This window comes from Protopterus annectens, chromosome 11.part0 (genome assembly GCF_019279795.1).
Source record: "Protopterus annectens isolate FY-2018-M chromosome 11.part0, PAN1.0, whole genome shotgun sequence".
NCBI lineage: Eukaryota > Metazoa > Chordata > Ceratodontiformes > Protopteridae > Protopterus > Protopterus annectens.
In genome coordinates, this window is record NC_056745.1 from 586,611,784 (window position 1) to 586,637,475 (window position 25,692).

Sequence of the window (25,692 nt, forward strand, 5' to 3'; positions counted from 1 at the left end):
TTGTTATAATATTCTGTCTAAGCAGCCACATAAGCTCAAGGGAAGGACAAATATTTAGTGTTTTATTAAAAAAAAAATCATTTTCTGAAGTTGCGCATCCTTGAAGCTTGATTCATTTAGCCAGAAAAATTATGTAGGTTACACTCCAGAGTGAACTGCAGGAAGGTGTTGCTCCCTCCAGAATAAAAATGTATTTCTTAAGTTTGCATAACTTTTGTTTGTCACTTTATATAACACATTTGAGCTTGTGCATTTTGGCACTTTGATTTTTTTGGCAATATGTTTTAGTGCACGTTGGCTATTTTAGGTCAGTGGTTATAGTGATTGAGAATAGTAAAGTAAAAGCTTATTTCTGGCTATAGTTAGCACTAAAAGGATAAAGCATTCTTTGATGCACCCTTTTTACTGTGCAACTTTATGTAAAAAGGCATATGCTCAGACAAATACCCAAGTAGCTGCTGCAGTGAGTAAAAACTGACTTTCTGTGGTAAAGCGAGTCAAAGTGGTGACATACTGCAAGCTAGCTTCACATACGAGGTAGAATCCCTGTCCTACATTCTGGTCATCACTTCTGTCTTGACTGAGGGCTTAACCACTTGCTCATATGCTGGTAGTGCATCTTTGATTATTCAATGCTTCAAAGATGCTGGTTTGTTTGCCACTAATCACACATGTTCATCCTTCCATAGTCTAGGTTGACAGGTGTATGGATAACTCAACAATGCTGATGTCTAATGGAGTGAGATGTCTGCATTGTTGTTCTCAGTCACTTGAACATATGTAACATTAGATTACCCAGAAATTAGTTTCATCTATGAGAAGTATATTCTGTCTTTTTTTGACTGTATTTTGAATGTATATATCTGAACAGAGAATCTGAATGTGCTTAGCTATTTTACGATTTTCTTTTTCAGCTACCTGTGGAAGATACCATTATCAGTTGCTGTGGGAAATGCAAGTCACATGTCATCATCAGCCGTTATATGGGTGTCTAATAAAACAGGTAAGTAAACAAAATGCTATTATTAGACATAATGGGAAGCAAGTTGTTTGGAAATCTATCTGAGCCAAACACAAACACAAGACTGCAACTATATATATATATATATATATATATATATATATATATGTATATATATATATATATATATATATATATATATATATATATATATATATATATAGAGGTCTACCTGATAATGCCGAAACTGCAAAACACTGATGATGAGAACACTGACACCGGACGATCGACAACAGAGATGATCGACAGTTGAAAATCCCGATGCTGAGAACACCGACATGTTAAAGTAAGTGTGGGGTTAGAGTTAGGGGTGGATTAAGTGAGTTAGGGTTAGGGCGCAGGTTAGGTGAATGTGCGATAGTGACAGACTGTAGGGTTAGGGGTGGGTTAAGTGAGTTAGGGTTAGGGGGCGGGTTAGGTGAGAGTCCGATAGTTTTGGACCATAGGGTTAGGGTTTGGGTTTAGGTTAGTGCATAGATAGTAGTGTATGTAAGGTTTACTGTAGGTTTGTAAGGTTTTTGGTGTGCTTGTGTTGTGTGTGTGCTTTTTGGACAGGGGATTTGTTTTGTTTGTTGATTGTCAGGATTGTGGTTTGTCGGGCATGTGAAGTTTCGTGTTTTTGAACTTTCAGTTTTATGGTGTCGGTGATTTCGTTGTCGGTGTTTTGCGTGTCGGTATTATCAGGTAGACCCATATATATATATATATATATATATATGGTCAAAACATTGAACCAGAAAGATGAATCTTTATTGTCAAATAGGAAGCAAACTCAAAATGGAATACATCGACTTCTGGAGTTTGATGTATTCAACATAGCAGGAGGTGACGTCAGTCAATGGTACACATATTTTATTATTATGCAGGGGGGGCAAGCTCCCCCTGCACCCTCCCACACCCCCTGCAAATTATATATACCAACTCCAAGGTCGCACTACAGTGAGGAAATGGGTTAATTCCCTGTTCCTCACTGAACTGCGATCCCCATACACAATGCCAAACTCAAAAAATCGAACTAAACTACACATTCCCTGTAGTGTACTTGATGTTTTCTGGTTTGGCATTCTGCCCACTTGAAAACTGCCTTTTGACCACATGCTGGTCAACTGAAGCAGTTTCTGGAATGTAATAGTGAACCTATATATATATATATTTATATATATATATATATATATATATATATATTTATATGTATAGATATATAGATATACATATATATAAAGAGAGAAAGAGACACAGAGACAGAGAGAATGTCATTGTTTAGGCATCCAAAAATTGTGCAGGTTATATGTTATTTAAGTGTGACATGGAAAATGTCACTAGCTATTAATACTCATTTGTATTAAGTTAAACATTGTATATGTTCCCATTGTAACATTAGACAACAGGGCTGTTGGTGGCATCTATCTAAATGCAGTTTCTATACAAGTAAAATGTATGTGTAACAGTGTGTGTGTGTGTGTGTGTGTGTGTGTGTGTGTGTGTGTTATATTTGTTGAGTTACACTCCGATGCCATTTCTTTACACCACTGAGTCACAATAGACACATACACGCACTGCATATGCCTTCCTCATCTTCACATTCCAAAGTTAAAATATGTACTAGCCTTCTAAATATCTCATAATTGGCAGAGGAATGGCCATCCTGAAGTCTGTAAATTGCGTAGACTTCAAACTTATCCACAATGCTCCAAAAGCCAGAGGCAATACTCAGTTCTTAAAGCCAGATAAAAAGAAGAATTACAGGCTTTGTAAAGCTATTGAAAATTAAAAATTGCTGGTGAGACAGAAAGCTAATAACATGTGACAACACTGAGAAAAAGAATCCAAAGGATGGGAGGAAGCTATGACATTATGGTAAAGATATTCAACTCAAAGATGCAAGGTACAGGGTTTAATTCTGTACCCTAGTCACCTTCTGGTCATTTACCAGGCTTGCAATTTACCACATACTGATTGCCTAACATTTGCCTATGAACCTATGACTACATAGTGTTATACATGTTAGATGTGGACTTAACAGACTAATGATATAAATATGAAGCAGAGTGGTTGTTATACATTTAAAAGGCAAAACTGAGTTTAGTGCTGTTGTCTTTTGCAAAGGGCATATTTTTATGTGAAACAAAATATGAATATCACACTGCTGCTATTTTAATAGTGGATAACAGATTACTATGTGAGACTTTGACTTCCCCAAACCTAATTGCGCTGTACTACTGACATTCCAAGCAACAGGATCTTGGCAAACAAAGGTGATATCTGATTCTTAAAAATGGTATTAACATGCCTCTACATTGTTCTTTCAGAATGCCCATATGGTTAAAATGCCAGTAAGAATGTAGCCTCTGACATCAGTGCCCATCTTTCAGTGCCAGGCCACCTAGAAAGAGCCATGTGCATGTTGGAATGTGGCCAGCATGTGGCATGTTAATATACAATGCTGTAGGCATAGACACCAGCTTTCATGACCATGAAGTCCTTGTCCCTCATCATAACCAGTATTTCCTAACCTTACAGTGCATGACATTTCAAGTGTCACATAAACCAGATTCCTTGCCTTTATAATCCATTTATTCGCCTATTTTCATTTTGTGCTTTTTTATTTTAAACTGATTGTCAAGGTTGCAGTGAAAAGGGTTTTATGGAATTTGTGCAGGATTTTATAAAAGTAGTGTCTCATAAATGGTTGTTTAAAGTAGTGCTCCTGATGTAATTCTTAGACCTTTTCATAGTGTGATTTTTTTATAGGTTTTATCAGTGTATTGTGATTGAAGTTATAAGTATGAACTTTAGTATGTTTTTAATATATTTATAGTTAAGATGGACAGGTTTGATATTAATGCTGGCTTCTGACAGGCTAATTGTGGTCAGAAATGTAATTTACTTTTTCTTCTTTTACATTGTTTTATTTTTCTAATAAGAATTAATTTAATTTCTGGTGCTTGTTTAGGTAGACATTGTTTTTTTTAACTGAGGTGTATATGGTTCATTTTTGTATAACATAAATATCGATATCTATATCTGAAAACATTCAAACATAATATCTTTGGACCATAGTATATAAAGTCCAAATGATCAAAGACTGAAACATTGAAACATTTCTGTCTCTCATTCTCTGCCATTTTGTATGTTGAGTAATCTTGAATATAGAATCTCCCTACCAGTGCGGACTTAGTCTTACCTATATAAAATCCAGAGTGGGATGTGCAAACCGCATTGTACACTATCCTACATAAATCACGATCAAAAGTTGCCTTATTATAAATTATATTATTACCATACAGAACCTGCATGTATTTACCAGCTTTAATGTATTTACATTGTTTACAGGATCCACATCCGTACATATCCCTGACGATTTATTAATGTCACCTACCATAGCAATATTGTTCTTCTGCAAACATTTCCTAATATTAAAACCATGCTGAAAACAAATTTAGGAGCTGTTCCCAATTTATCAGTAACACCATCAAAGTGCTAAAATAAACTCCATTGTTTACAAATGATCATCTGTATATCCTTACATTCAGCTGAAAATAGTAAACACAAACTATTATAATAATTGTTGATATCCGACTAGTATTACAGGAATCAATAGGTTTTCTCAAAATGGGACAAATATATCAAATCTCTAGCTGTGTACCTCACCAAAATCCTTTTCTAAGAGATGAAGTGCATAATGTCTTTCCAAAAACATATATTTTAATCCGGTGCATTCTATCCTGAAAGCAAAATCATCAGATACTAACCTGGATAATTGGATTAATTGACCTTTCACTAGTTTCTTCTCCATCATCTAGGATATCTACTATTCTAGTGAAATAGGAATTGTTAAAGGTGGAGTTTCTAAAAATATTAGAAATAAAACCACTAGTGACAGCATCTTTAACCAGATGACTATCCAAAAAATGAATACTGGTTCTAGAAAATATAAAAGTAAACTTTAAAAATTCTGCTGTAGATTCTAAAAATAGAAAAAATGTTGTAAGAATCTCTTCGTTACAATCCCCTAATAAATCTGTGTCGTCCAAAAATTGGGTATATATATATATATATATATATATATATATATATATATATATATATATATATATATAGATAGATAGATATATATATGGACAAGGCAGAACAATTCCCTGATAAACATAGAATCCTTTTATTTGCATAATGTTAAATTAGCAAAACTGGGGGCTGCCACTGTCACCATAGCCACTCCAGACATCTGTCTAAAATATCTACCTTCAAACATTAAAAAAAATGAATTTCAAAGCAATATCCATCAAATCACAAGATATATCAATAATTTTGCCTTTATAATACTTTGGTTTTCAGCAATAAATCCCTAATCCGTTACAAGCCTAAATCCTGTGGTGTAACTGTATATTCATGCTTAATACCCATTGTCACTAAAAAGGTATCCGAGGCAAAGTTTTTAACTTTTGTGAACTCTTGAAATTAGAAAGAGTAATGGGGTATGAGGGGAGACTAAATGCTAGAGTAAGGAGTTTTAGTGTGACTGAGGTAGAGGAAGAGCAATATAATGAGGGTAGATGAAGCAGAAGCTGGGAGACACTAGTCAATGGTAAATGTTTGAGTAGGTGTTATTTTACAGGTAATTTGCAAAGTGTGCAAAAGAGGTTATAAAGAAAACACAATTAAGATACAAAAGTGTATGCAAATTGCTAGAAAAGAAGGGTGTATAGTTAAAGTTTGTTATAGTTGAATGAGGCAAGGATTTGTTGAACTGATTCGAGTATGTTACTATCCCATAGTTGAAGGAAAGGATGGGTGTGTTACTTTGATGTGATCATCAAATAATTTATAAAAAATTAATGAAATAAAGTGTGTAGCAGTCAGAACATAGCTAAAGAAACTCCAAGTCTCATAAATACTGTACCCATGATTCTTCTCATAAGGACACTTCGAATTGGTGGATTACTTTTTGAAACAGATGAAATATTCTGCTAAATGGTTGCTGTTTTGGAAGGCAAGCACAGCTCTACTTGGCAGAATAAATGTTTAATTGGCCAGGATTGAAAGACCAAATATCACCGGCATGTATTTTAAAGCTGAAAACATTGAAGAGATAAGGTTTATTATCATCCATAAATTTAAATTGCACCTGCAAGATGTTTATAGCTTTTTAAACTTTTATATCATTTGCATTTTATGTTTTTTATATATTTGCTACTGTTGCTATAAAAAAAGGAAGCTGGACCTGTTTTCAGATCACCTGAGCTTATATGTTAGTCTGATGTATGTTTTTTATGTTTAGAACTTTCTACTCAAAGAAACGAAAGTGCTAATCAATTAAACATTTATTCTCCCAATTAGAGCTGTGCTTCTCTGCCTTTTCAGTTCATGTGTGCTGTGAGTTTATTTACATTTGCATTTTTTTTTTACTTTGTTGAAATATTGATGCACATTCTGATATAAGATAAGAAAATGGATAGGGTAGCTTAACAGTAACTGTTGATTCTGACTGGTATTACTTCCATAATTATTTGCAAAATTAGTAGATTTGAAAGACATTTCTGTTTGCAGGTTAATCAATGTTTGATTGCAAGTGATACTGGAAACAAATTTTGATGCATCATTTGCATGCTAATATGACAAAAAATCTAAACATGGTCTTGGTGTCAAAGCTGTAATGTGCACTGTCCAGACCTACTGCTTTTGACAGCTGTAAAGTACCACCTAAAGCTTATGAAAATCGGTTCTATTGCATTCCAAAATCATCTATTTTTCTGTGCGCTTAAAAATGTAGTTATATATTTTATTTATTTATATTTGTAGTCCAGAAATTGTTTATTGATACTTTTCAGCCACAACTTGATTTATCAAAGCAAGGCAGATATATCAAATAAAGACAATAAGACTGATTTAATAAATCCTACATGGTCCATTTACACCATGCACCCATCATGCCATGACGCACACATGGTAGCTAACCGCTTTAGATTCAGTAAGTGTAGACATGAGCACAGCCACACAAACAAGGTAAACACCATGTAATGCAAATCACAGCATAAGCAGCTGAACTGTATACTAATCAAACAATCCAAGATGGAGAAGCTATTCAACAAGCTATAAAGCAGCCATGTAGAGTCAGTACTGGTTTTTCCTGCAAATTACAAAACCTGTTGGAATACAGCCATGGAAAGAATTCTACACAGAAACAATGCTATGGACTGCTTTTGCTTTAATTCATGTGTATGTGTAACATGCTGAAGTCTCTGCTGCTGCTGGTGTTAATAAACCAAGGCCAAGAAGGAGAAGAGTTTTCATACCCTGGGTAACTTATCACAACCTACATGATGTGGAAATTATAGAGTGCTCAGGCTGGATAGAGATACAATGCAGGAACTCTGCAACCTCTGTCATCCTCAGCTTAGTCTCAGACCCATGGCAAACCAAGAAGAACCCATCCTAGTTTAGACAAAGATATATGTAGCACTTAGAATCTTAGCTACAGGTACCTTTCAGGGACCACCAGGGAACATGCTGGGAGTGTCACAGCCATCAGCAGCCAGGATCATCCATCAGTTCTTGAATGCTATGCTGAAACATGCCACTGACCACATATATTTTCCCTATACTCCTGAGGATAGGGCCAGACATATTCAGGGGTTCTACTATGTAGCACACTACCCTGAAGTACTGGGTGGCATAGATTGCACACATATAGAAACTAATGCACCATCCGGGGAACAAAGAAGGCTCTACATTAATAGAAAGGGCTTTCACTCGATTAATTGCCAAGTTGTTTGTAATGTCAAGCGAATCATCTTGAACATGTGTGCTGGCACCCCTGGCAGTTACCATGACTCACATATCTGATACACTTCCCAAATGTATCAGATGTTCGCTAGGGGATATCCCACAGGGTCATTTACTGGGGAATGCAGGTTATGCACTGAACCATGACTGATGACTCCCATCTGAAATGCCCAGACACCCACTGAAGAATGTCATAATGAGGTACATGCTCAAACCAGAAATATCATTGAGCTTGTGTTTGGGTTGCTGAAATCAATGTTCTGAAGCCTAGATACATCTGGGGGAACCCTGCTGTACAATTCATGGACATGTGCTGAAATATTCACAGTATGTGCCATGCTACACAACTTCATCCTGAGAAAACAGCTTCAGCAGGATCATCAAGGGGAAGGAGCACACATATCACCACCGATGCCAAGGTCACCACAGCCACACACAGATGAGGAGGCAGGGGGAACCAGCACCTGCTGTGGGTATAGGAAGACAAAGGTGTACTCAATATGCCTTCATATTGGCTAAAAGACAATGCATAGCACACTCACTTACCACCAAAGAGCCTAAATTCTTCCTCCTACACACATACATATAGTAACATTGATGTTAGGCAACTCTCACAACCTTTACCTTTCCATGTATTGGCTTATTGTATCATATATTGTATTATATAGCAGTATTGTGTACTGCTTGCATCAAACAGAGTCAGCCCTGAATTAAAACTGTTGCAACTGTTGGATTTACAGGGTAAGTGCTGAACCTAGAGTGTATTGTGTAATAATATGAATGGCTGGCTTATCATTGTATTTTGTTACTTGGTAGTGTAACCAAGTAAAAAATGGGTCATTTATACAGAAATGAAGTTAACATGTGACAACAGAGACTTATTTGACTTATATGTGTCCATTATTAAGTAGTAAGCCTCAGGCATCAAATATTCACATAATCATCTTGTGAAAAAATGCACCAGGATAAAGCTCTTGAGAAACAACTCCCGCTTTAATAACTTTAAACGCAGTTAAAAACAAACGTTTTTCATCTTACAAAATAGTAAAACTTCTTCAGAAGAGTATTATTACATGTACCAAAATCATCCTTTAAATAAACTCTCATTTGAATTTGGCGCCAAAAAAAGAAACGCCTTTATCTGTGACGTAACCTCTAAAAACCTAATATCGCTATTTATCCCAAAACTAAATTCTACTCTATTTTATTATAATATTACAAAATATGCAAACAGATAGAATCAAATTACATCAAAACCACTAAAATGCTACCCAATTAAATACAATCAATAAAACATCATTAAATGAATACATGTATTGTACTACCTACACTAAAACCTATTATAAATATATCAAGAAGCAAGTATGTGTTTTGCATTTTAAACCTATTCTTTTACATCAAGCACAAACATGAATTTACTAATATACTATATTGATTTGTTAAAGGTTATCATAATTTTAAAATGACATAACGTCTCACCTAATCTACTGTAATTCTCTTGTATTATAATAAAATAATTATATATGAATTAAAACCTTTTAACAAATGCCTACTGTTTTATTTACTATAAATATTTATAATAAATTTATATACACACTACTTATCTATCTAAACTTCTCAATTTTAACAAGCACATAATAGAACATTTATCGTTAATACCTGTAAAAACATATGCGTTTAATCTTATTTGCCATAAGAGTTCTGACTTTTCTAAAAGTAAACTAAAGGGTCCCCCTCTTATATCCATGGGTACTTGTTGTACTACTTTAAATTTAAATCTATGATCGGGGAACATGTTTATATGCCTAGTCAAAGCATTTTCATCTTTTCTTTGGTTAATACATTCACATAATCATACCTTTCAAAAGTAGTGATGGTCACTGCATGCCCTCAGTTTAGCACCATAAGATTGTACTGGAAAGTCATTAAATAGAGAAGTTAGAAAGTAATGATACACATTTCAGTTTCAGACTTCACAACCCACACAAGATCATTAAAAATAAAAAAAAATGTTGATGCTATCGACTGTATAATTTTCAAGACCAATATAAGTCAAAGGTACAATTACCCGTTCAACATCACAATTGTAGAAATACTAAGCATTAAGTCTGCTATGTACCCTGAGCATCAAACACAAAATTATGCATCCCTGATTCCAAAAAACACAAAATATGTCACAATTGTCATCACTTGCACAGGTTGGTGAGAGGGGGGCAGGAAGCCTAGGCTGACACAAAAGGTCAGTAAGTTTGTGTGAGTACCAAAAAGAAGCAGACAGACATTTGGATAAACCAACAAATGACCAGTGAGTCAAAATGAGTTTTAAGCTGCACAGCTGGACCATGTAACTGTAGTATGTGTGTGTGTGTGTGTGTGTGTGTGTGTGTGTGTGTGTGTGTGTGTGTGCACAAGCGTGCATGTGTGTATGTGTCTGTCTGTAGGGGCCCTCCAGGAGAAATTGGTGTGTAAGTGTCTTAATGAACACAGCCAAGCTCTGTGCTTGCGTTATGTCTTGGTATGTCAGAGAGGTGTAAGGCATGCATGGTAGATGTGGCAGTTTATCGTTGCTATCCCCAACCACAAGAACTGGCTCTGCCAGCAGTTGCACTGGCATGTCCACACCCATGGTCAGATGCACTACTGCTACCAGAACATGACTGATGCTGCTGGATGAGCTCTCCTCACTAGTATGCCCAGGAATGTGACTGTATTCCCTGCCACATCTGGGTGTGAACAGCTCACCCACTGACAGAGGAGTGGAAGTACTGCCACTGTGGGAACTTGATCAGGCATGGCTATGTTGGCTGACAGCAGACAATTTGGCTGATCTATGCCCACAAGGATGCTAACCCTCTCGCAACAGACATTCTATCACAGGCACCACTCATTCCAATGTGTCATTCATCTGATCCATTGAATCAGTAACACAGTGGAGGCAGTCATGCATGTCAGCCTGTGCCACATCTACAACCCCTAGCATTTCTCTGAAGTACCTATAGGAATGTGCCTGTGCCTCCATGACAGCCATAAACAGACATTGAGTGACTCAGGAAGAGACACCTGGATGAGGTGGGGGATGGACAGCAGGCATCCTCCTAGCACCCCTAACAATCCTACTGGTGGCACCTCACCCACACATTGGCTATGGCCAGAGTCAACAGGCATTCAAGCCACAGAAACACACTCCCCTGATCGATTGTCTTACCCTCCACCTGTCCAATATCTGTGGGCTCACTGGAATGGGTAGGCATAGGCCTACAGGCTGTGTCCTGTGGAATGTCAATGGATGGCTGTATGCCAACCTCAGTGTCAGATTCAACCTGTCCTCTCCCAGACTGTGCCTCTGTTTGGCCATCATCATCAACAGATTCAGATGATACTCTGACATCAGGTGGTATAAGTCACAGACTTCCACTGTCAGGATCACCTGTGATAATAAACAGCAAATACAGGAAAAATTAATACCTAAGCTGCTATACTCCAAAATAACAGTGCTGCGACTACTAGATAGTACAACAGTACACACAACAATCATGACATCAACATCAGACACTAAAATATTTCTTTGAATTGCTCATCAATACAGACACAAAAATGTTTGGTTTACCATGTGCAGATGAGGTGTCCTCTGCATGCGAAATGGTCCTAGAAGAAGGTAAGCAAAAGGTAAAGGCAGCATCATCACAATTAACAGTACAGGGTAATACTTTCCCCTTTATGGACAGCATCATCGTAATTAACAGTAACACAGGTGGTAATAGTTTTTCCCCTTTATAAGTCCATTAACTATATTTCAAGTAGAACATGGATGACAGCTCAAACCTAACTAATTAATCAGAAAGTGTTGTTAACTGTAGCAATCTTTAACACCCCCCCAGAAAATAATTTCTTGTGAAACAGAAGTCATGTATCAATTTAAATTGTTTTGCTATACAACAGTATTCAACAACTGAGATACAAAAGCCTACCTACAAGCTCTTCCTGGGACATGCTTGCTGTCCCTGAAACAGTAGCACCAATGTCAAGGAAATGCTGTTCTGCACTTTTCTGGGAGTGGTCTGGATCCCTGAGAGTGGACAGGAACTCTTTATTTGGTGTTAGTGATGGCTCTGTAGCAGGCCTCCTGGTACCCATCCGATAACGGCCCACTCCAGCTGCTCTACTTCATGCAGATGAGATCATGTCAGTGGCCCTATGGTGCACCTGCTCATATGTCCTGCTGTGGCCAACCACAGCATTAACATCATCAACAATCTGCTGCCAACTATGTATTCTGTGTGACATATCTCCTTGTCCCCTTTCATGTAGGAAGGCAATATGTTGTCTAAAAGTGTAAACACCGACCTGATTATCAACATCAGTAAATGGTGGTCTTAGAAGACTGAGACACATAGGTGGCATAGTCCTAGGTGTCCTAAAAGACAACAGAAGGATAATACAGATAAGTATCACATAACTATAAAATAACTGTTGCCAGATAAAACAGAAAAAATGGCATTTCAATATTACCCATTGGACAAACATAAAAAATATAGAGATTTAAAAAATGAATAACAGGCTGGATGCAAAAAAAAGGAAAGTAACAAGAGCAACATATCCTTGTTTGTGCCATAACAGAAATGCAGCTTTGCCTACCCCTAAAAAAAAAAAAAAACAGGCAAATGACATATTTTGCTAACAAACCATCTTTGAAGTGCTAAATGTGCTATCAAATGAACTGTCCCTGAAACATGTCTACAGATTTAATACAGAACATTCCATTTTAAGGTACTACCAATCAAGTATACCCATGAAATGCCCTGACACACATGCCCATGGCAACAGTACAATTCTATCTAATGCATACAGATAAAAGTGTAAAAAGCCTTTGCTATAGATTTTTCTTAATTACATTTCAGCATATGCAGTATGTAGCTGACAAAATGCAAGCTTACCTTCCCAGGTTCAGTAATACTCTGTGCAGATATAGCCCATAGCAATAGCCTCCATTCTGTGTTCACCACATAAGTAAGTCTCCACACCTTCAATTTCCTTAATGACACGGTTGCCTTTTTATGATATAGATTCAGGGCTGTTAGCACAGTGAAGATGCAAATCAGGTGTGAACCTATTAGAATTGCTGAATCCTGAATTACTTGACTCCATCTTACAGATGTAAACATAGTGCAGGCACTCATTCAGTATTTTTCTTTTTAATGGATTGCAACTGTGAATGATTACTGGTTGGGAGAAGGAAAACACAACAGCACTGCAGGCTGCTCTACATCCAGTGGGTGTGTCGGATTAGACTTACTAAGTGTCAGATGTAAGGTTGGAAATGTAAGTAAGCAGCACCCAATTCACAGGTTCTGTTTATTAACATCCAACCTCCCCTTCATTTGTCGGCAACTGCATATGGTATTATTGCCATTTAATATCCTCACACATTTTAAGGTCAGTGATACAGAATGGCTTATAGACTGCATGTATCAGATTGCTGGTCAGATAAGAGAAGTATGATTAACAAACACAGAGAGGTAAGACAGAGCTGTATATTTGTAAGCAATAATTGGTTGTGTAATCACTTAGTGTACTACATCCAAAAATAAATATCCAAATAAATGTTTCATGGTTTCATATTACAGTAGATGATGGTGCAGTTGGTTGTGTGCAGAATTATTTCAGCTCCTTGCTACAAAGCTGTTTGTGTGGCAAAGAGGGATAAGGCAGCCTTACTGTGTTCTGAAGGCTTATTTGAGGAAAAGTTCAAATCCAGACATATGTAGAAAAATCTCATGTGTACTAACATTTTCTAGAGTGTATGTCATAGATTGCTTTTCCTTATTTCAACTTCTGGTACGTTTTTTATTTTTCTTCTTTTCTTTCTTTCTTTCTTTTTTTTGGGGGGGGTTTCGCTGTTTGCTCGGTGTGCTGCTTGGCACAATCATGGGAAATCGTGGAAAATGAATGTCAGGTTTGGTATTGCTTAACTTGTTTGTACAAAGTGCAGCAGTGCACAAACTGGACTAGTGGGCAACCGAGGAAGCAGAAGAGCACCTGCAGAACACTTGCAAACAGGGCATCTGTAAAAGGGCAAAGGTCAAAAACAATACATTGTTGCAATTGCTGTATTGCATTGTGCATCTGCACTTAGCGGCATCGTACGGCAGCTAGCAAAGTGTAGTTGCAGCCATTGGACACCTGCAGACAGGACTCAGACAGCCCAGTAATTAATTGAATCCAGACACATTTAACTATTTCTGTTGGGCAATGCTCAAACCTGCTAACCGATGCTGCACAGTGGTTAACAAGGAAACCTTAAGAATGATTAGTAAATTAGGGATTGTGATGTAACTATTTCTGTGGCAGCAGGTGTAAGTGTAGGCCTGGAGTACAGAGGGTCGTGGGTTCTAGTACAGGGTGTGCAACCTTTTTTGTTTTTGTTTTTTTTTACTGATGTGACAGTGCCGTTTATAGCAATGAACTGAAAAATAGGCAAGTGCTGTTTCAACTGTCTTGTGGCAACAGGTATAAGTGTAGGACTGCCAAACACATGGCCCTGGGTTGTGATACAACACATTCCATACACTTTTACTGTAGTTCCATTTCCAGTTATATTCATTTTCACTTATTACACTTTAGATAGTGTAGCTGATATGAATTATAAGTATGAGGGATGATACACCATTATTGTGTTTTCAGATGTATGACTGAGGGTATACTGTTTACTATACTTCTATTCTATAAGTATAATTCTGCTATCTGGACTTGCATGGCTTTTACAATTACCTAAGACACATACGCAACTGGAGTTATATCCAATAATCTTGTCAGGTTACACACATACATGTGTAACAGCTCAGACTGTCACCTGTATTTGTGTATGATTCCTGAGTATGTTTGAGCAGCACTTCTTCTGTGACAAAAATGGAAAATCAATGCTATGGAAGAAAATGTTTTGTCCCTTATGCCTATTTTTGAATCCCACAGTGTAAAAATCAATTTTCTCTGTGTATAAATGTAAACACAAGTGTGTCAGGCCATTACATTTATGCCCCCGGTGCATGTCTGCAAACATAACTCACCTAACAATTTCCAATATATATTTCCAGGCTACATCAGTAGACACCCCTCAAACTAAGGCCAAGTGTTAGATCAGGAGTGTTCAACCCGTGGCCAGCGGGCCGCATGCGGCCCTCAGAGCTCTTCCATGCAGCCCGCGATCCTTAAATTGAAATTTAATTGAAATTTAAGTTTTTTTCCATGTGTTTACACGTCCGCGTACTTCAGCTGTTCTGCGCATGCGCCAACTTACTTTTTTCACGTTTTTTTCATGCCAGCGTCTTTCTGCTGGTATGCGCATGTGACAAAACACCGTTCGGTCATTTTTTATATTTGCGGTAAAGCTGAAGGAAGGAGCGCGATCGTGATGGAGAGAGAGGATTTATTATATTTCACAGACTACACTACAACATCTCCAGCAGTAAAAGGTAAGCTAAGTAATTTCTTGGTTAAAGGATGCAGTTTCACTTTCTAGTAATAGTAATGGCAGTGCTTCATGCACTAACACTTACTTTCGTTGATGCAGTAGATGTGGTTGCAGTATAATCTGAAAAAGATGTATACATTTTAATTGGGGAATGGGTGCACCAGAGCGGCATTTGAGTGATGTGTATTTTTTAAAAAATGTGAGGCGGGCTACGTGTAATTTGAGTACGAAGTGGAAGACTACATACATTCCTGAGGTCTTTCTCTTACAAAGCACTTTATGTCTTGAACTCCTACATGAGAATATTGTTGTAATGTAGTCCACAATTAGTTTTAAGGGTCTAAAAATGTGTTGATGTACAATGTCAAATTATGTGTCTTGTTTATGTGATGCTCTGCAGGAGTCAGTGATTTGTAGTGTCTTTTAGTGGTCGTTTGCGAGCAGTTCTCTTAACCGATCAACAAGTCAATAAATAGTATTATGCACCACAAAGCTTAAACATAGACATATCAAAACTTACTGTTTATTATGTTGTTTCATTAGTTTGTGTATGCATGTATGTTCGTTTACCGGGGTAGTGCGTTGATCACAACAGACCAGTTTTAGGCACATCTTTGCTGAATGCAGTCACAATCATAAACGTATGCATAAACTATACAATTGTAGAGAAATATTTCGTGAGATGTGAAGTTACCAATATTTTGTACTCCATGACTTGCATAGCATATGCTGAATATGTTTGCTGTCCTCTGTGTAGCCCTGCAGTACAGTGCACCTGTCTTGAATACACGTAGACCTACATACTACTCCGAGGTTGAAATTTAAAATATACATTTTGAAGCGGAAAGTATTATCTAGGCTAGGGATGCCTGACCTGCTGTGAATGTGAGTGGGAAGCAATGTAAATGCTGCAGAAATCCCTTCGCGCCTATCAGGAGCCACCATCTACTCGGTGCAGCCAGCGGTTGCAATTGCAAACATGTAGGATAAGTAGTCTTAAAACACAAAGAAGGCAAAAAAATCAAGTCTTTATATTTACAACCAGGATTCTTAAGTCACATGCATAATGCTTTAGTTTTGGGTATAGGAATACGTAAGAGGTAGGAGAAAGCAGAGGTAATATAGTTAGATTGCCTCTGGAATAATTTAAAGAAGGTAAGGAGACATAGGAAACAAAAAGTAATAAAAGAAAGCTGAATTGCAGGTTTGACAAAAAGGGTAGGAATAATGGATCTGAAAGATCAGAGTAATATCAGCAGGAAGAGAAGAGGGGATTGGTCAGTATGCAGATTAGTGAAGAAAGTGAGTTAACATAGATTAAGAGAAAGATTCAGCAGAAGACAAGCAGCCAGTCAGGTGAAGTGAATTAAGAATCCCAGAGGGTTAAGAGTAATATGTAAAGTCATGACATCTTTTGTACAGTCAGTTAGAGTATGACTGATGCTAAGGGGATTGTAGAATTGCAAGATGAGGGCAGCATTAATTGGGATGTAAAGTAAGGAATTATGATCTGTGAGAATGTACTGACAGGATGCATACCACAGGGGAAGAGTTGAATGGTGCACAGTGGTCACTGTGTAACTGGGTAAGCACACTGGGCAGAACTGTCCCTTTACTCTGTAGTTAAGACACTTGCTCAGAAGTGCTGTTACTTTCTGAGCTAAACTGTCCGACACTAGACTTGTGTACCAAGTAGTTAACCATTATCTAGCACTGTTCTATATCTAGTTATAGTACATATTTAACATTTGTGAGGGACCATGCTTAGCCTCTTAAGTGATCCAAAGGTCATAGTTTTCTTTTGACAGAAGCAATTAAAATGTTGTTTTGGTACACATATGAACATAATGATAGAAAGAGGTTGCTAGTTTGTCATGTCAGCCCAGATGCTGAATCTAACTGTAAGCAGCTGCCCTCACTCCACCCTTTTCTTCCTTCTACCACCTGTAAACCGAATAATTGGTTCTCACTGTGGTAATTGCATTACATTTGCTTAATGGCAGAAGGAGTCAATAAGTCTATCTAGTCTGCCCTTTTAAGTGCATTGAACATTACTAGATTAGAATGTTAGACATCTGCATTTGCTTCCTTGGTATATTAAACAGCTGGGAAGCTTGCTTTCTATCAAGCCATACTTGTTTGGAAACCAAATACTTTTACATTACAAGTGCTTTAATTTCTACTTTAGATGTAAATGTCTTATATATGTGTTTGTTAGTAAGCAATGCAGTTTCTTATTAGTTTAGTGTGCACCTTGCATGTATTATAGCAGCCTTAGCTGAATTTGTGGTTTGTCAAACTTACCTGTTTTTGTTTATTGGATGTGTGCCTGCTATCTCACAGTCCCAGTGATGCTGGCAGAGTTACAATGCTGTGCATTGCTTGAGTTCTGCTCCTCTTGTAACAAAAGAGATATTGAATTTTAGGGCAAATATTATGCATTTATTAATTTATTCATTGTTCAAATTCATATACAATACAGCCAGTGGGGCAACTTTGTATTAGTCTGCATATACCTGTGGTCTTTTGCTCCTCAGCTTAAGACGCGTCATTAGAGACCTTTTTTTTTTTTTTTTTTTGCTCTTCAGTTTATGTGAGAGACCTGTTTTTTTTTTTTTTTTTTTGGTCCTCACTTGCCGTTTGCCCCCAGACCATTTCTGTTGACTCAATGCGGCCCTTGCAACTGAAAAGGTTGGACACCCCTGTGTTAGATTAACCTTCCAGTTTCAAAAATTGCTTTCCTTCCTGCTTGGCACTGCTGCACTCTGCTTAACATCATGCAAATTTGGTTGTCATCATTGCTTGGGTTTGCACACTACCAGTAAATGTGATAACTGGAATTGGTGGTAAAGCATCAGTTTCCATTGCTCTAGTTTGTCTGGTAGACATGACAGGCATTAGAGGGGAAGGTGCCATATTTAGGGCACAGAGGTGGGGTGTCCAGGAGTTCAGGATATTTATTGGACTCCTTGTAAAGCACAATAACCAAAGGCTTCTTCAGGAGGACTATTCTGGTTTCCAGTACAAGTCTGAGGTGTGTAGTAGTTTGGACTAGGCTGTATCCAGTGCCACTGGTATCCCACACACTGGTGAGCAATGTAGGCATCATTGACTTACACAGGAGAAAAATGGATTCTTCAACTGCTGATTGCAGGAATTTAATACTATGAACATCCCACAGCTCTGTTAGTATGATAATAAGACAGCACTTGTAAGAGTTAGAAAGCTAAGTATAAGCAAGACTGGTATGCTTAGTGCTTTTCTGTTCTTTCCCCAGCTGCCACTGAACATAAGTTCAATTGGCAGGCTCATGCTGCTCGATTGGAGAGACTGAAGGAAGCAAGTGGTATGTATGCAGCAGAAGAGAAGTGCTATTGTAGAATTAAATGTTAAAGATAGCTTTTTGTTCTTTTGTATAGCTTTAGCCAATTGAGCATGCATATCCCAACTGTAAAACAGTATAGATGCATTAGTCTGTAGCAGTGGAGCAGCGGTAGTGTTGTTGCCTCACAGCAAGAAGTTCTCAGGTTCAATTTTCAGCTGGGGTGTCTTCTGTGTGGAATCTGCATGTCCTCCCTGTGCTCATGTGTGTTTCCTCCCATGTTAGAAAGACATGCATATAGAGCATTTCTCCCCAGGCCTCTGCTAAAAATTGGCTTCATTCCAAGTCAGACTTTCCCGGTTAACAAATGTTAAATAAATAAAATAACACAGACCAATTATAAGAGTCCAATATTATACTGTAGTCAGAGGTTGTGGGTTCTAATACCACAGTTCAAACTGTACAATACTGTTATTTCTTCAATAAGTTTTACATTACATTAAAAGCTCTCACCCCAACCCTTTCTCTTTTTTTATTTTTTATTATGTGTGGTCACAATGTCTCCATGTCATCCATGTGTACCACATCACTAAATGCTACAGCACAGTGAGGTAGGCCAGCCAGAGTGGATCAACTTGCCCTTGCTCCATCAGCTCTATCACCGATACCCAGCAAATCTGGGAGCCAACCTGGCAGTACTGTCTTTGCTGCCCCTGTACTACCTGTGCCCTCAGGTAGTACTGCCCTGGAAGCTGGTGCAGTGTTACCCTTTGGGAGCAGTGGTGGTGATGATTTCATCACCTGCAGGGAGTTGCCAGGGATGGTACATAGGGTCATGCACCAAACCATTGATGTACACTTATGCTGGAAAGATAGACTGCTCTCCCTCATGGTCTGTAGGAGGAGGAGGAGATGTCAAACACTCCAGCTGCTAGTAGAGTAAGGGGACAGTGATGACAGTCCAGTAGATGAGGACTCAATTCTCACCGTCTCCAAGCTTGATGTCCATAAGCCTGTGTTGTCTCCTCCCTCATCCCAGTCATGGTGTCCCTCAACCTTTTGTGTCCATCACCATCCCTGTCTCTTGTCTTGTTTATCTTGTACATTTGCATTTGCTTCCTCACCTGCCCAACTTACCTGTCCCAAACATACCTATGTCCCTTCACTTACTGAATTAAAAAAATGGGCACTTGCTCCCCAAAAATAAATCTGTCATAGATAACTCTCCATTTTACACGTCTTCTTGACACACTTGATTTGCTCCAATTGGCTATATAACATGATTGTGTTGTTATCATCCCTCTTTGTGGAGCTGAAAGTCCAAATTCAGTTAATATTCTGCAAATATTTTCACTTTACACTGTTAAAGAAATGTATAGCTATGGTTCTCTCCTACCTCCCTCCTGCACATTCCTGTATTGCTTTCACTTTGTTCTACCCCATTTTAACACCTTTAGTCTGGTCAAAAAATAGAATCAACACAACAGACATAAGAAGCAAAAAAAAAAAAAAAAAAAAAGAAAAAAAAAAGCAATGGATCCCTTCACTTTTTGGGCTTGTGTTTGCATGGAGTTTTGCATAACACACCAATGGGCAGTGATGATGAGTGGTGGTACAATGCTGCAGTTATCTCTGTACAATGCTGCTTTAACCCTGCTGTAATATGCCAACACACACCAACAGATGTACTATAAAGAAATAATTTATGTTATTGCATAATCGCTGTTTATTTAAAAGTCATTAAAAGTATTGGATACACCTGGATTTGAACCCAGTATAATCTGGGCTCAAAAAGACAAGTGTCAATACATTAACACCTGCTACCACACAGTCAGTTAAGCAGCAGGTGTGTTTTATTAGACAATACTAACTTTCATCAATCTGGTAATTTGCAGAACTAGAACTATTAATCTGTAAGCCTAAAAGGCCTTATCTGCAAGGCTAGGGAAGGAATCAGTATGGACCTTATCCACAGGGACATAGATGGCCTTCAGCACACTTGACTCAACACATTTTAGTTTTGTCAGGGGTAGATCTTTGCTTATTAAACATAGTGTACTTCTTTGATACTGACTCCAAAGACCTGGATGAGGGAAAACAAGACTTTGATGAATTATCCAAGACCTTTGACACTATCCCCCATTTAGGTATCATAGAGAAAAATCTATCATTTGAGAATCAACTGTTTGGAAACTACTTCTCTAATGTCCAGGCAAAGGAAGATGGCCTGTGGCATACCAGCTTTGCAGATGACTGTCAAATGGATGCAGTCATAAAGATGCCTCCAACTATGTTAACATATTGCAGAAGGTGCTGACACAGGCAAATGATTAATGACAAACTCATGGACTGAACCTTAAAGCAAAAGATACCTCATTGCCCCCTTTGACATTGAAGTAGCCCTGCTAATTATGATATACATACCACCCCTCTAAGCTCAAACACAGTGTTCTGAGACTTGGCAACACATGTTGATAGCAATCTACACTTCAATTACTATGTGCCCTCAGTGGTGAGGCACACATACTACATTGTGCACCTCATAAAAAGGCCATCACATCCAAGACCAGGGAGGTCTCAGCTCTGCTGTACTCTACCATTATTAGACCACTAATTGAGTACAATGCTCCCTTCTGTCTCTACCTCACCAGACACTGGCAGCAACTGGAGAAAGCACAGAGGTTTGTGACTGGGAAACTCCAGGGCCTGCAAATCATAACATACATGGAAAGACTGAAAGATCTGTTACTGTACATGGTATTATGCAGGCTGATGAGAAGTGACTTATGCCTGGCCTACACAGCAGTCTCAGACACTGCCCTACTGGAAAAGGCTGGACATATGCAAACCAAATGGGACAAGAATAACTTGCTGCAGAGATTTCAACCTAGCCAGTGACATAAACAGAACATGCTGGGGAGACAGATGTATGTCCCAGCAATTACCACTCCTCTGTAATAGGGTCCCACTGCATGTAAAGCAGTGCTCCTCAATGACCTATTCAAGCACAACCTTGACAACTGGATAGGTGATTGTAAATTCATCCTTGGGGAGGCACCTATGTCTCTCAAGGACAGCGCCAGTCAGTGTTGATCACAAAATTGCTCTAACAATGACCATTTAACTATGCTCAATAAGGCAACTTGTGTTTTTACACAGCTACGCCTATAAACACCCTGGGGCCATTAGGCTTGTAAACTCCTATGAACCCATGAAGCTATGAACCTATGCAGGCCTCCCAGCATCTTCTCGCCAACCTGCCCTTCTGATGTCATTCACTATAAGTTGGCCTGTAGTCTTTTAAAAGTCAGACTTTGCCGTGATGCTTGCGTCAAGTACTGAGTTCTGCAGTCTGTATACTTAGATGTGTAGGGCTTATGTTCTCACTGCAGTCAAGTGTGTGTGTGTGTGTGTGTGTGTGTGTGTGTGTGTGTGTGTGTGTGTGTGTGTGCATTTGTTTGCGCTCTTGCTTGACATTACAGAGAACCATTTACACCAGCATGTGGGACATTGCTATTACCATAGTCTCCTCAACAGACACTGCTGATGTCATCAGATATAAAGTGTTGTCTGATACATTCCAAGTCAGACTTCAGCTGTGGTGCTTGCCTTAAATGCAGAGGTCTGTAATAATCTTTGTACTTAGGTAGGGGTTCCATTCTCATTTCAGTCAACTGTGTGTGTATGTCTGCATTTGTGCTTTTGCTTGACATTAGAGAATGACTTTTACACCAGCATGTGGGACAGTGTTATTACCACATTCTTCTCAACAGACACTGCCGATGTCAGTAGCTATATCTGATTTGTGGATATTCACTATTCTCACCAGGGCAGGGTTAGAGAATGGATGGGAGGCCAGGCAGATGTCACCTCATCCTATACAACACAGATAAAAGTGGCATGACTTTCAGTCTATTTACATAAATCATAGCATTATTTGATGACCCTGTGTTTTCTTGGTGAGAAACCACTTTGGTCTCTTCAGCTGCTGCATGTGTCTGGTAAGGTACATGGAAAAGGGAGCATTATACTCTTTATTAGTGTTCTGATGAGTTTTGTTCTGAATATGATGGCATGACTTATGATGTGCACAATAAAGGTTTTCAATACCAGTGTGGACACTTGGTGGTCAAAGTTCAGATTGCTATCTACATGTGTTCTCAGTGCTTGTATCACTGGGTTTCAGCATAGCAGGACTGCTGGCAATTCTGTAATTATCCGAAGGACAAAATAAAGACACATATCTGCATTTATTTGTGCAACATGTGGCTTTGTCACCAATCATTTGTATGTGTTAGCCCCTCATGGAGTATGTTATGACCTTCGATGGACTCAGTGATTGCACCCAATATGCAAGAATCAGCAAACTTGGATAGCCAGCAGCCATATACTTTAGTCTGAATTGTTGAGAAAAAGATTCTAAACAGAAAATGACCAAGCATAGATCCCTAGGGTATGCCAATGGTGACAGCTCTACTGGTACAGGTTGATTCATCACCTTTCACAGTATGTGTTTTCTCAGTGAGACAAATGGTTACTCATCTAGTTACATAGGGGTTAATCTCCAGCTGGGAAAGTTTCTCAGTGATACCTGAGTTAGTGATTGGTTCAAAACCCTGGCTAGATCAAGACAGGCAGTATGCATTGTATTACCATTGTCCAGGCCTATCAGCTAAAATCAGTGGGCTGTGACAACATCACAGATAGCCTATGGTGTGACTCAGCACATTAACCTTCCTGATGCAGTTGAATACACACTTCATCATACCTTCCACATAGGCTATGTTCCAGTAGCAGGATGTATAGTAACATACATACATATGAGATGGGTTGAACAGCACCTGATGCATGCATGTATAGACACATCCTGACTCTCCTCAACTCTGAGGTAGACCAACATGTCATCGTGGACCTTTTCTAAATAGACACTAGTAATATCCCAGCAGTGTGCAACAGACTTATGTGAGTTGTTAATGCTACATCATGTCTGTTATATCTGATAGATTTCCTCAAAGTGGTCACTAAGGGCATACATGATGACAACACCATCATCCTGTTGAACTTGATCAGTCCAAGTCATTTGACACAAATCCAAATTAGGTATTCAATCAACACTGTCAGATGTGGCTGTAAGAAGCTATAAAACCAAGTGGGTAGATCAGTGGATCACTTACATGGCATCTAACTATGTGTACATGTGTGTAGTGACCAATACAGTAATCAGTTTGTATTCATAATAATATGTAGTGAATCTATATAGCGTTATACACCACAACCTTGGAATAGAGTGGTTTTATGATTATTTACAGTCAAAAAATATCCCCCAGAATAAAATTAATAGGTATGAGCAAATACTAGAATTAGTATTTAGAAATAACTTTATTATATTTAAGGAGGAATATTATCTGCAAAATGAAGGGGTAGCTGTGGGCACCTGTTGTAGAGGCGTATATGCAAATATAATAATGGTTGAATGGGAGAGAAGATTTTTAAGAACATCCCCATTCTTCACTTAGTGTAATACATATATAATTTACCCTGATGACATCTTTATTGTATGGAAAGGGCCAAAGGAGTTAACATCTTTTTTTGTGGAATATATTAATGGTACAATGGACTTTTTAAAATTCACTTGTACTAATGACGAAGATAAATTCCCGTATTTGGACATTTTATTAAAAAATTACTGTGTGGACAAAAGATTTCTTGGTGAAATTTTTCATATGAAGACCTACTCTAATAGCTTTCTTCATTTTAACAGTTGTCATCCCATGCCACAAAACAGAGCTGTCCTAAAAGGACAGTTTGTGTGAGCAGCATGTGTGGTAACATTATGGTAATATTTTATTAAGGAATGTGACCTGTTAAAAGGAATGTTCATTAAAAGAGATTACTCTATGGAACTAATAGATTAAATAATGGATGAGGTTATGACAAAAAGGAAAAATGGGAGTTTTGTTCACATTTTGAATATAAAAACTAGACCAGGACAAGGAATTGTAAATATAGAAGAATTGTTGGAAACAGGAAGACAAAATAACATAGAATGAACGACACATCTAAGTGTAGAATGACGAACTGTAACTACTAACACTGAACAAATACTGACACCTTACCAGTTCGGTTTTTTAACAACTTTTTCTAGGAACACAATTGTAATTAAAAATATTTTATCGAAAAACTGGAACTCGTTAAGTAATGAAAAACACATGAGGGAAGTGTTAGGTGAGAAACCTATCTGTGTATACAGGAAGGGAGCCACAATAAAATATCTACTAGAAAAAAAAGAAAATAACAAGAGGGAAGGGAGCATGTTTAAATGTGGCACATGTAAGTTTTGCCCTTACATTCTGGAGACTAGTAGGTTATAAATAAATGGGGTCTGAATAAATATCAAGGAGAGATCTAATTGTAGTAGTGAAAATGTGGTTTGTTGTGCTATATGTGAAAATTGGCCATGTTTTTATGTGGGCAAAATGGAATGGAAATTGAAGAACAGGATAGGTGAACACCTAAGAAATAAAAGGGATGGGTGTGAATTTAACGCCCTAGCTAAACATAATTCCAGAAATCCTGGATCTAGGTTACAAATTATAGTCCTGGAATCCTTAAAAATATCTGAAAGAGGGGGCACTTGGCCATATTTGTTGGAAAAACTAGAACTTACATAGCAGTTACATTTAAATGCCCTAAATTGGCCAGGACCAAATGACAGTGTGTCCATTGGTAGCATTCTTAAACTAAATGCATTAAGAAGATGATGCCATTTACTAACAAAGGAACTTTTATGTTGTCAGAACTGTTAATATTTTAACTTGCTTAGGGGGAGAAATATGATTTTAAAAGTGTATTATGGAAATGCTTGTATAGGAGTAAGTTAGAAGAAGTTGTTTTAAAGATTTTATAAGCATAGGTACTTTAGTTAGTTTTAATGTTATAAATAACTAGAACGTCGGGTTATATATAAGTATTTAATTGTATGTGAATTTTGTATTTTTCAATTTTTAACTTTATGATTTATGAAATTTATTTTTGAATGTATACTTATAAGGTGCTAGTAAATAAGATTTACAATAGATGTACTGTTACAATTTAAGA

General features: G+C 37.8%; 1 protein-coding gene across 1 annotated transcript in view; it reads left to right on the forward strand.

The window, feature by feature from the left end:
* Nucleotides 1-25,692, forward strand: part of TRHDE (thyrotropin releasing hormone degrading enzyme) — a 5,519,112-nt gene that overhangs the window by 3,304,000 nt on the left and 2,189,420 nt on the right. Inside the window, 1 exon segment of the mRNA XM_044088069.1 lies at nt 915-1,003. Within this exon segment, the coding sequence (XP_043944004.1) occupies nt 915-1,003 (89 nt within the window).